Source organism: Mastigoproctus giganteus, chromosome 9 (assembly GCF_048544385.1).
Source record: "Mastigoproctus giganteus isolate SK-2022 chromosome 9, ASM4854438v1, whole genome shotgun sequence".
Taxonomy (NCBI): domain Eukaryota; kingdom Metazoa; phylum Arthropoda; class Arachnida; order Uropygi; family Thelyphonidae; genus Mastigoproctus; species Mastigoproctus giganteus.
In genome coordinates this window covers 83,379,050-83,391,706 of record NC_143583.1, presented here as the reverse complement: position 1 = coordinate 83,391,706, position 12,657 = coordinate 83,379,050, and the positions used below count along the sequence as shown (strand labels likewise).

At 38.6% G+C, this 12,657-nt stretch overlaps 1 protein-coding gene across 1 annotated transcript in view; it reads left to right on the top strand.

The window, feature by feature from the left end:
* The window catches only part of LOC150080503 (uncharacterized), an 85,726-nt gene that overhangs the window by 3,057 nt on the left and 70,012 nt on the right, over positions 1–12,657 (top strand). The window contains exon 2 of the mRNA XM_090380715.1: positions 10,708–10,902. Coding sequence (XP_090236841.1) covers positions 10,708–10,902 — 195 coding nt within the window. The remainder of the gene's footprint in view (positions 1–10,707; positions 10,903–12,657) is intronic.

The following is a 12,657-nucleotide window of genomic DNA, read 5'->3' as shown; positions in this document are numbered from 1 at the left end:
TTCTGAGCAAGAGGAAGAATCCCATCGGCATTGAGCATGCTCAAGCCATTCAAAGCCTTATACACCTCTATCAGATCACCTCGCCGATGCCTAGTCTCCAGGCTCTGTAATTTGCAAAACTTAAGCCTTTCTTTGTAAGAGCAACCCTTTGTTCCATTCACTAATCTTGTTGCCCTTCTCTGTACTCGTTCCAGCAGCTCTACATCCTTCTTGAAATGAGGCCTTCAGACCTGTATACAGTACTCAAGGTGTGGCCTGACCAATGCCTTATACAAGGGAATAATCACATCCCTGTCCCTGCTAGAAAAATTCCTGTATATCATTGACAAGACACCATGAGCTACTCTTGCAGCTCGTCTGCACTGCTCAGAGAACTTCATATCTGCCTGCACAATTACCCCCAGGTCCTTTTCATTCTCTACCACTGTCAGCGTAGTATCATTCAAGTCCTTATACACCTCAGTCAGATCACCTCGCAGGTACCTAGTTTCCAGCCGCTGCAATTTGCAGAACTTAAGCCTCCCTTAGTAAGAAGATCCCTTCATTCTCCTCACCAATCTTGTTGCCCTTCTCTGTACATGCTCAAGCAAATCTACATCCTTCCTAAAATGAGGCCTCCAGACCTGTATGCAGTACTAAAGGTGTGGCCTGACCATTGCGTTATACAAGAGGATAATCACCTCCTTGTCTCTGCTAACAAAATTCCTATATATCATTGACAAAACTCCATGACTTGCTCTGGCAGCCCGTGTGCACTGCTCAGAGAACTTCATATCTGACTGCACAATTACCCCCAGGTCTTTTTCATTCTCCACCTCCCTGAGTGTAGTACCACACAGTTGGTACATTTCTCTTGGGTTACTGCTATCCATATGCAGTACTTTGCATTTGTCAATGTTAAACTTTAGTTTAACATTGACATTTTGCATTTTGCTGCATTAAAACATATCTGCCACTTTTCTGACCATTTTTGAAGTCTGTTCAATTAATCTTGAAGGACCGCTGCTTGGCACTGATCATTAACAACTCTCCCAATCTTTATGTTGTCTGCAAATTTTGATATCATATCCTTTATCTTTTCATCAATGTCATTTATGAAAATGAGAGACAACTGTGGTGCAAGAGCCGATCCTTGGGGTATGCCACTTCTAATGTTAAATCAATCTGAAGAATATCCATTTATCACAACCATTAGTCTTCTACCCTGCAGCCACTGAAAGATTCAAAGATGGTGCAGTCCATCTTTGAATCTTTCCAGTAATCTCCATATGTTCCAGCTTATACCGTAACCTCTTTTGAGGGACTGAGTTATATGCCTTGCTAAAATCCAAATAAACTATGTTGAAATTGTTCACTACATCCAGCTCATGAGTAAATGTGTTAAACAGTTTACCAGTTAATGAAACATGATTTTCCCATAACAAACCATGGTTAGTCTGTACAATCTGGTATCCCTTCTGATTGATTGTTACAAGTAGCAGTGATTGACATGCCTAGGGTGTTTATCACCTCCTTGTTACTGTTTTAAAATCGGGAACTTATTTTCTGATTTTAAAACAGCGCGGCGGGATAAACACCCTAGCAAGACTAGGCATGTCAATTACTGCTACTCGCAGTGAAGGGGTACTAGATTGTAAAGACTAACCTAAACCATGTTGTGTGTCCTTCAGAGTGCCATTTCTAGCAAAATGTTCCTAGATTGCACTCTTGATCATTGCCTCTAAGATTTTCCCTAGCACTGAAGTCAGACTAACCAGTCTGTAGTTACTGACTTCACTCTTAGAACTGCTTTTAGGTTTTGGTGATTTGTTGGCACTTCTCCAATCCAAAGGAATCTCTTCCGAGTTCAATGATGCCCTCACAATTAATTTAAATGACCCAATACCCCCACTTGCTGCCTCCCTCCTTCAAAATTACTGGGTAGGTATATGACATCAATTCCAGGAGCCTTATTTGCCCTTAGACTTAGAAGTATTTTTAATAAACAGGCAGCTGTAATTTCAAAATCACTAATTTCATATGGCTCAGTCTCACTCACACAACCTATCCTCAAATAAACAGTCTTTTGTCAGTAAAGACTGATGCGAAGTATCTATTCAGTTCATCAGCTGGGTTATCTAAGTTTTCTTCTTCATGTGCACATACATGAAAAATTCCTTGTCCTCATTCTTTGCTCTCTCAACTAGTGCTTTCTGATACTCAATCTTGTCCTTCCTAACCTTATGGGATACTATTACAGATGAACGTGCAGCTGTTTGTAGGCTTCGGTACTTTTCATCACTCTGTAATTTTCCCAATCTGTCTTTTTCTGCTCTTTTAGTATAGCCAGCTCTGTATTCACCTATCTTGGCATCCTCCTCTTGCTATATTTTCTTCATGGAATATATCAGGGGTGGCCAGCTAGATGACTTTTAGGAGCCGCAATAGTGGAAGGCATATTGGAAAGAGCTATATAATAAAACAAGTACATATGTCTCCATGTGAGCCTATGGTTCCATCTGTCATGTGTAACGCTTTAGAGTGGTTCAGTCAGTTTTTTTAGTGCACGAGTTAATTTGTGTGAACATTATTAATTCACACAGCATAATAACTTTTAAAGTTATTATGCTATCTGGAAAAATGTAAATATGAAGATGAGAATAGTGAATTTAAGGCAGAGTGGGAAGAGGAGTTTGATTTTGTGGAGAAGAACGGTAAACCAATGTGTCTTTTGTGCCACGTAACATTGTTACAGTTCAAGGCCAGTAATCTTAAGCACTATTATGAAACGAATCAATTCTTTCACCCAACAACTTCCTGCTGTTTCCGTGTTAAGGCAAACCAAAATATTGTCTTTAAAAAAAAATTTAATAGTCAAACTAAGGTTGTCAATATTTATTAAAAAGGCAGATGTTAGAACAGAGGCTGGATTTATTTTGGCCTTCAATATCACTCAGGCAAAGTGCCCCCACATGGAAGGAGAGTTCATTAAGAAAAATATCAAGCTCTCAGCTGCCCACACCAATGCCAGAGCTTGCACTTGGTCATCGCGGAACACAGCGGCAACCCCCAAGGCAGAATGCGCTGGTCCCAAAGGAACTAGTAGTTGTTGGTGACTCTATTGTCAGGGAAACGGGAAACATGCTTTGTAAAAAGGATAGGTGGAATAGGACCAGGGTATGTCTGCCAGGGGCAAAAGTTGATGACGTTGTAGAGCGGATATCATCTTTTAAGGGCACAAAAGGTGATATAGTTGTACACGTTGGCACTAATGACATTAAGAGTAGGAGACCGGCGGAATTACTTGACAAGTACAGGTCACTGATGAAAAAAAGCCGTGAATTAGGGTTGAAATTGAAAGTGTCTGCAATTCTGCCCAGACACGATAGGAGGGAGTATATGATGAGAGCCCTGTCAATCAATTCGGCCCTGGAAAGATTGTGCAGGGCTCAAGGGGTAGAATTTTTTTCAGCCTGGTCTGTACTTGTTAACAGGAGAGACTGCTTCTACAGGGATGGGATACACTTAAATAGAAAGGGTGCAAGAATGTTTGCTGATGCTATCGAGGCAATGTTAGGTGGGTCGGAAAACTGCTAGATTGGGGGGATACAAGGACTAATAGATTAACAGTAGCCACTGGCAGAGGTGAAAGTGATTCTTGCACTGCTTCTATTGGAATGAGCCGCAGCCTGGAAAATAAGACGCAGGATATTTCAGAGACTGCTGGGAATCATTGGGGTACAAGTAAACACATGGGTTGTGTTAGGGTAGCTAAGAAAAAGAACAGGTGCATGTATACTTGTGTGTACACCAATGCTAGGAGTTTAGTAAATAAATTTGATGAATTTGAGGTATTGCTCAAAACATCAAAGGCAGATATTGTGGGGATTTCAGAGACGTGGTGTCACACAGATATAAGAAATGCAGAACTGGAATTTGGGGAGTACAATGTCTACAGAAAGGATAGACAGGATAGGAAGGGAGGAGGGGTTATGCTATTAGTTAAAAAACACATAAAATCCAAGGAAGTGAAGCCAGTCGACATCGCTGGACAGTGCAGTGTCGAGTCAGTTTGGTGTGACATAAGCATTGGGAGATCAAAATTGAGAGTAGGAGTGTGCTATAGGCCTAATGACTCTGATGAGTATAATAAGAAACTGTTCGGAGAAATAGAGTGGGCCAGTAAATCAGAGAGTCTTATAATGGGGGATTTTAATTTCCCAGATATTGACTGGAATTTGGGGGCTGGTCACTCACACAGTAGCAAGGCTTTTGTGGATTTATTGGATGATTGTTTTCTACATCAGCATGTTCGGGAGGCAACTAGAGGGAGTAATACTCTTGATTTGATTATCAGTAGTGATTCTTCATGCATTAAGAATCTGCAGATAAATGAACCACTTGGTGGCAGTGATCACAGTGTGCTGAAGTGGGAGTTACTCAAAGAGGTAACTACCATTAGGGGTAAAGGGAAGGGGTATTGCTTTCGTAAAGGCGACTACAATGGACTGAGACAGTATTTAAATTCTATACAGTGGGATCAACTGATGATATTGCCAACAGCAAATTCAAAATGGGAAGCATTCAAAGAACTTATCGTGGAAGCTACTAGGCTTTACATACCAACTAAGAAATATTGTTCAAGGTTTAGGCCTAAATGGTTGACAGATGAACTAATGAGGCATATGGCAGAGAAGAAAAATGCATGGGATACATACAAATTAACACGTGACACGGACGCCTATGATAGATACAAGTTGATCTGTAACCAAGTTACAAAGGAGGTTAGGCAGGCGAAGGCAGATTACGAGAGATCCTTGGCAAGGGATGCGAAGAAAAACAGCAAAGAGTTCTTTACTTATGTAAACTCTAGAAGGAAGGGGATGAATCAGATTGGTCCACTTGAGATCGATGGGTCAACTGTTGATGACCCTGCTCGGGTAGCTAACAAACTAAATGAATATTTTGCATCGACATTCACACATGAGGAGTTATTCAGCGAGGGGAATGCCAGAGGTGTATTCAACTCTAGCAGTAAGCTAGAGAATCTTGTAATAACTGAGAGCAAAGTGGAGGAGAAATTGTTGAAGATAAACACAAGAAAGGCACCTGGGGTGGATGGGATCTATCCAGTTATATTAAAGGAGGCAGCAAAGGAGGTAAGCAAACCCTTAGCCATAATTATGAGAGCTTCCTTGGACTCAGGGGAGGTACCCATTGACTGGAGATGTGCAAATGTGACCCCAATTCACAAAGGGGGATCAAAGGCTGACACAAGTAATTATAGACCTGTGAGTTTAACTTCTGTTCCCGGAAAATTAATGGAGGCACTGGTGAAAGAAGCACTGCAGGATCATCTAGACAAGACTTCAGTTATAGCTAGGACACAGCATGGTTTTGTTAAGGGGAAGTCTTGCCTGACCAATTTGATTGGATACTATGATGCAGTCACAAAAGAACTGGATGCAGGGAATAACTTTGATATTATATACTTGGATCTTAGAAAGGCTTTTGATACTGTTGCACATGGAAGACTGCTGCACAAATTGGAGCAGTGTGGCATTGGAGGCAAGTTGCTGCTATGGATAAAGGGGTGGTTGAGGGGGAGAAGACAGAGAGTGGTAATCAATGGACACTGCTCATCGTGGACTAATGTTATTAGTGGAGTCCCTCAGGGTTCAGTATTGGGGCCTTTATTGTTTTCTGTATTTATAAATGATATTGATGATGGTATATCAGGCTTAATGTCCAAGTTTGCAGACGATACGAAGGTTGGCAGGGTTGTCAAGGACACTACTGACACTATGCTGCTGCAACAGGATTTGGAAAGGTTGAGCAGATGGGCTTCGAGGTGGCAAATGAAGTTTAACATTGACAAATGTAAAGTACTACATATGGGAAACAGCAACCCCAGAGCAACGTATCAACTCTGTGGTACTACACTGACAGTGGTAGAGAATGAAAGGGACCTGGGGGTGGTGGTGCAGGCAGATATGAAGTTCTCTGAGCAGTGCAGACGAGCTGCAAGAGTAGCTCATGGTGTATTGTCAATGATATATAGGAATTTTTCTAGCAGGGATAAGGAGGTGATTATTCCCTTGTATAAGGCAATGGTCAGGCCACACCTAGAGTACTGTATACAGGCCTGGAGGCCTCATTTCAGGAAGGATGTAGAGCTGCTGGAACGAGTACAGAGAAGGGCAACTAGATTGGTGAATGGGACAAAGGGGTTCTCTTACGAAGAAAGGCTTAAGTTTTGCAAATTACAGTGTCTGGAAACTAGGCACCAGCGGGGTGATCTGATAGAGGTGTACAAAGCCTTGAATGGTTTGAGCATGCTCAATGCTGATGGGATTCTTCCTCTAGCTCAGAAAAATCACCTGAGAGGGCATAAATTCAAATTGAGGAAAGACAGATGTAGGATAGATGTGCGGAAATTTGCCTTTAGCCAGCGGGTGGTTGGTGGGTGGAACAGACTTCCATCCCTTGTCGTGGAAGTTGATAGCCTAAATAAGTTTAAGGCTCAGCTGGACAGGTATTTCGAACGAACAGAGGGGTGAAGTGGAAGTGGTTATTTTTATTTATTTATGTTACTTTTTTTTTTTTTTTTTTTTTGGCTGATGCTGCATAAGCTTGCTTTCTTGCATCAAATGCCTCTACTAATGCTAATGCTAATGCTAATGCTAATATTGCTTAAGTAATTTCAGTTTTAGAAAGTAGAAAGAAAACAGAAAACTGCACAAACGATTGAACAAATCCCTTGCATCCAGACATGCAGTGGAAAGATGAATTTCTGTAATCAGTGCTGACATCATAAATAACTTGCAACATGATTTAAAGAATTGCTCAGCACTGAGTCTGGCCATGGACAAATCTACAGACATTGAAGATAAACCACAACTAGCCATATTTGTTCATTTTTGTAACAAATAATCTAGATATGAAAGAAGAGCTATTAGATCTGATTGCTTTGAAGGATATGACGATGCTTTGAAGGACACTACTCTAGCTTCAAACATAAAAGGAGCTCTTGATCTCTCTCTCGCTTGGCAAAGCTTCTGTACTGATTAAGAAGATAGTCATTGTTGCAACTGATGGCACCCTGGCAATGACAGGTGTCAATAAAGGAAATGCTGATGCATTTTTTCTTGATTTTATCCCTGTCCATTGCATTATTTATAGGGAACATCTAGCAGCTGAATATTTTAAATATGAACATGTTATGTAGGTAGTTCTGAAAATTGTTACTACATATGCTCAAGCACCAAAATACATTGACAGTTCAAAGCCTTCATGGAAGAAATAGACAACGATCAGCTTCCATATGAAGTATGTAAGGTGTTCTGTTTAGTAAGGTGGCTCTCATAACAAAGTTCTTTACACTTGATGGAGTCTAACAAAGTTCTTTCACTTGATGGAGCCAATCAAACGATTTGTCAAAGAAAAAGGGAAATCTTTCCTTCAACTTGAGGATGCCCAGTGGTTAATAGATATGGCATTTTTCACAGTTGTTGTTCAGCATTTACAGTCATTAAATGTATCTCTGCAAGGACAGGAAAACTTATTTCTTATCTAACACAGAGTGTGTTCAGCTTCCACAACAAACTGAAACTCTTCAAGAAGGACCTGGTTTCTAAAACCTTCACTCATTTCACATGTTTGAGTAAAACTTAGCAAACTCTAGCCGGATTTGAAATAATAACTAGAGATTATGCATGCAAGTTACATGGACTGGCAGAAGAAATTAATAATAGATTTTGTGATTTAAGAGCACTTAAACCATTATTTGCATTTTTGGAAAATCCTTTTCTTGTTGACATTATGAAGAATGGCTGTCCTATCCCACCGCCAATTGCTGGGGATACAGCAGCTGTAGAGTTGGAGCTACTGGAGCTCCAAGAGGATGAAGGATTGCAACAACTAAAAGGAAGTGGTGCCGCTCGACTGTTGAGTTTTGGAAGCAGGTTACGGAACAAACATATCCTAAAACAAAAGTTTGCGAGCGGAGATTAACCTATATTTTTCGTACGACATATTCTTGTGAGTCTTTGTATTCAACACTTAAATTTAATAAAAATAAGTACCGATCTGTTTTGACTGATGAGCATTTAAATGAGCTTGTATGTACTACCCTAACAAGTCATCAAACAAACTTTCAGCAGCTAACTGCTAAGATGGACAACACTCCTGCAATCTGCCCAATTAGAATATCTTCTGTGAGGTATTATCAGAATTAATATTTTGAGAAATTTGTGCATCTTTTTTGTTTTTGAAAAAAAACTTTGTAACAAGAAATATGCTTACTTTAAAAATAATGTTACTCTCTTTAAACTTTAATCAGTGTTATATATAGAATTTTGTTATAAATAAAAATTAAATATATCTGCATGAGAGCTACATCACAAGCCTGCATGAGCCACGCTATGGCCACCCCTGGTATATATGCATTCATCCCTTGTGTGATTATTGATTTAAAGGGCTTCCATGATTCTAATGTCCTCCTGCAATCTGCCCAATTAATAGATTCCATATACCCTCCTGCAATCTGCCCAATTAATAGATTCCATGACTTGGCAGATTGTACATGGAAATAGCATTGGGGCTGAGACCTTGTATATTTGTGAAATGTATAGGAAGTTTTGGGGAAGTTTAGATCTTTTGGGAGGTTTAGATATTGAAATTTGAGATTGTTTGTGATGCATTCTGTATATAAAGTAATAGTAGAGAGGGAGAGACATGCATGAATTAATGAAACTTTTGGACATGGTGAACACACACACAGCAAGGTTATACCCATTTCCTTGGCAGTGCTTCCCACATACATACCACTTGGTCTTTTTCAAGTCACTAGCTGGCTGGTAGATTAGACACTAACTTAGTGTATAATCTGCGCCGACTTCTCAAGAGTCACCAGTAGATTTGGTCCAGTGGACTAGTTAGTGGCTGGCCTGTGAAAACCATTTAGGGCTGTACCCTTGAAAGTAAGGAATATTGCATCTTACTATGATGTCCATCATATCAAAAGACATCCCCCAAATTGTATGATAAAAGAGATGGGTATTGTTGGAGCTTTGCACTAGAGACTCAACAAGATTTTTACCATTTTAAGCCTTTGAGAAGCAGAGTGGTGTTATTGCACCAGTTAATGAGAGTCATCCTCCAAGTATTGCCTGGTGAGGTGCAGAAGGTGTGACATTGTGGATGCCACATCATCTTCTGTGTGATGTGGACACAACACCTCATCTCCTGCTTATGTTGGTTCATACCTGGGTGCTTACTTCCTGTATATTAGGTGCAGTATTTCAATATTTTCAACTGGAAGAATACTCAGGGTTTCTAACAATCCCTCCAACATGAAGGTACAAGCAGACCATTTGGTTGTCACAGATCGATGATATTTCACTTGAATTAGCATTAGCAGATGAGGGCTGATGACCCTCCTATGTGTGAGTCCTGTGGCACAATTTTAACCTTTAGACATATTTTTATAGATTGTCCAGATTTTAGCAATATCCGTTTTACCGCTTTTAATCATCTGACTGAGCCGTATACACTCAGTCAGATTTTATCTGACAATGACCATGTGTCTGCTGTTTTTACCTTTTTAAAGTCAATAAACATTTTTAATCTTATATAAAATTTACAATTTTCTTTTATACATATGTTATACATCTTGACATAGTGACCTAACTATGTAGGTCACTGAAAGTTTAAAAATTTTTTTTTATATACTACCTGGTCTTGGCGCATTATAGCCTCCGTAGCTAATGCACCAATAAAAAACAAAACAAACAGCATTAGCAGAGGCATATGATACAAGAAAGCAAGCTTATAGAGCATCAGCCAAAAAAAAGAAAAAAAAAAAAACCCCTTCCCATTTGACCCATCCAGTCGCTTCAGATGTTTGTCTAGTTCAGCCTTAAATTTATTTAAGCTGTCAACTTCCACAACAACAGATGGAAATCTGTTCCAGAAATCAACTACCTGCTGGCTAAATTTGGTCCATTTGACTCACAAGTGGGATCTGAATATCACTTCATCAATATTTTAGGCTCTCAAGTAGCATTCCCTATCCTGTCATTCCTGTAAGAATATGCGTTGGCTAGAGAGACCCAGGCCCAAGGGATCCATTCACGTTGATGAATCATTGGGTTCTGATGATGGCAGTGCCGATAAACAGATTCTGACAGAAGAAGAGAGATGAGAATGAGAACATGTTACTCAAGTTTCTTTGGAGGAAGTAGAATGATGTGGAAGATGTCTCAGATAAACCTGAACTGTGATTGCTAACAGTTCCTAGATACTGCGATTAATTCATTGATGCAACTAATTGTGATATGAACAATTGATTATGACCACTTGAGAACTCTGAGGGTGACTGTCATATGACAAATTCATTAAAATTCTTTCAGCATTAAAAGCACCATAACTATCACAGCAAATACTTTTCTGATTGTATGCCAGGTAAGTGTAGTCCATCGTCTCCCATCTTTTATTTTCCTGGACCTGAGCAGTAGGAGGAGTTGCATGTGATCTGGGACCATTATAGTTTCCGAAATGTGATGCTCTTTAAAAAAGGTAATTATTGCAGGGTAACAGTGGATTAAATCGTAGTTATCTCTTAAAGCTGAATTTAGGAAAATCGATTTGGTGACTTCAGTAATTGAAATTTATTGTATGTTTGTATCATTTAAAAAAAATTAACTCTGAAGGTGCTTTTAATTTTAGCTAAGGAGTGTTGTGCATGTACAGAATGTGTGGAAGCTGAAGAAGTATTAAATGCTTTGCGTCCAGAATTAGAAGATAATCTTAATATTCGGATAGCAAGACTGGCTGAGCAGAAAACATTACAGAAAACCTATGGTGTTACTACTCTTCCTGGACTGGTATTTTTTCGTGAAAAATTGCCAGTACTGTATTATGGTTAGTATTCTAAGTAAATTAAATGATTAATTAGATAAGTACCCAAACTAAATTTTGAAATTCCTTTTTTTTTTTTTTTTTTTTTTTTTGTTAATCTGACAACTCATTTTATAGGTACAAAGTGTATCAAAAGTGTTGTTATCCCTGTTACAATGTTAATTTATTCTGTTCTGTTTTGAGTTTAGTTTCTTTTTTGTTTTTAAGTTATTTTGGATTTAAATAACATTTAAACAGTTCCAGACCAAAGTGCAGCATTGAAGAACAAATAGTAACAGTACATATAGCCATGAAAAAGTAAACATTGGTGAGACAAAATAACTCAGAGATGATTTTCAGCCAAGGTTCCACAAATAATGCCCCCTTTCAAAATGATAACTTTAATGTGACCTTAAAATGTGGAGCTTATTTTTAGCAAAACTTGCCATATTTCCATTGAGAAGTTGCTTTTGGTGTGTATTGCTAAAGATAAGCAAAGGTCTGGACAGCCATTCACATATGCAAAACAATGTGTAGAAATTGTAATACATCCTTTTAGTATTATTACCATAAAAATCCAAATATTTCTATGTCACATTTGGCACTGTGCTAATTGCAAAAATAGGAACTGGCCTGTTATAGCATAAATGTGAGATGACATTGTATGTAATGTTCAAAGCGTGCTTTGTGGTATGTGAAGTACCTGCTTATGTCATACAGCTTTAGTCAATACATTGGTTTCAGTATATATTTTATTGAGATTATAATGCAGTACTTTTTTATAATTATTTCAAAAGTTTAGAGAAAATATGCAGGTATATTAGCAGTTTGACTGTTCATATTCAAGCACTTTTTGGCACATTTCTAGTTTTTTTACGAATTATTTTAACTTTTAACAATATAATTTATTTCAAAGCATAAGTTGAGATATGGATTATTTAATGTGCTGGTCAAGACATCAAAGGTCATGCAAATTCATCATGATATGCAATTTGAAGAGTTCTCATGTGCAGCTCTAATTGATTGCAGTGGCTTCAGTATAAAATAAACTGATTTTATTGTGAATGTAGTATGAACAGTAGTTTTTTTTTATAATTATTTTAAAGCAATATCATCTGTATGTGTTAGTGTTGACTGTACATATTCAGACCTTCTTCATATTTTTCAGGTTTGTTTAACTGTTTTTTATCTTTTCAGTACAATTTCATATCATAATGTAATTTAGGAGCATTAGCAACTAAGGCCATATTGCTCCGGGATATGCGGTGGTCATTCCCTGACCTTTCCGCATCTTCCATATTTAGTGGTGACGGGCTCGAACCCTGGGCTAATCAAGAAGCGTGTGCTATGCACTGCTACTCCTTCCCACCTGGTTACGGAGGCGCCGAATTTAAAGCGTAAATTGGGATATAAGTTATTTGGAAAGTTTATTGTATAAAACAAGAAGTACAACAACTGTTCTAAGCAAGATGCTTGTGGCTTATAAGGTGAATGGTATTTTAAAATATTGAAGATGGAAGAAGGTGACCAACCCCATCAGACAACAACGAAGGCATTGTTTTGTGTTTGTTGCAGCATTAAAGTCTGGAAACAGATAACATGAGTAGCTTATAATGTCAGGGATAGAAATTTTAAAGAACACATTAGAACTTATGGTGGTACTGTATCATATAGTAAATTTATTTAATAAATAAATTTGATGAATTTGAAGTGCTGGTCAAGGCAGATATTGTTGGTATATCAGAGACATGGTGGTTCACACAGATATAAGCAGTGCAG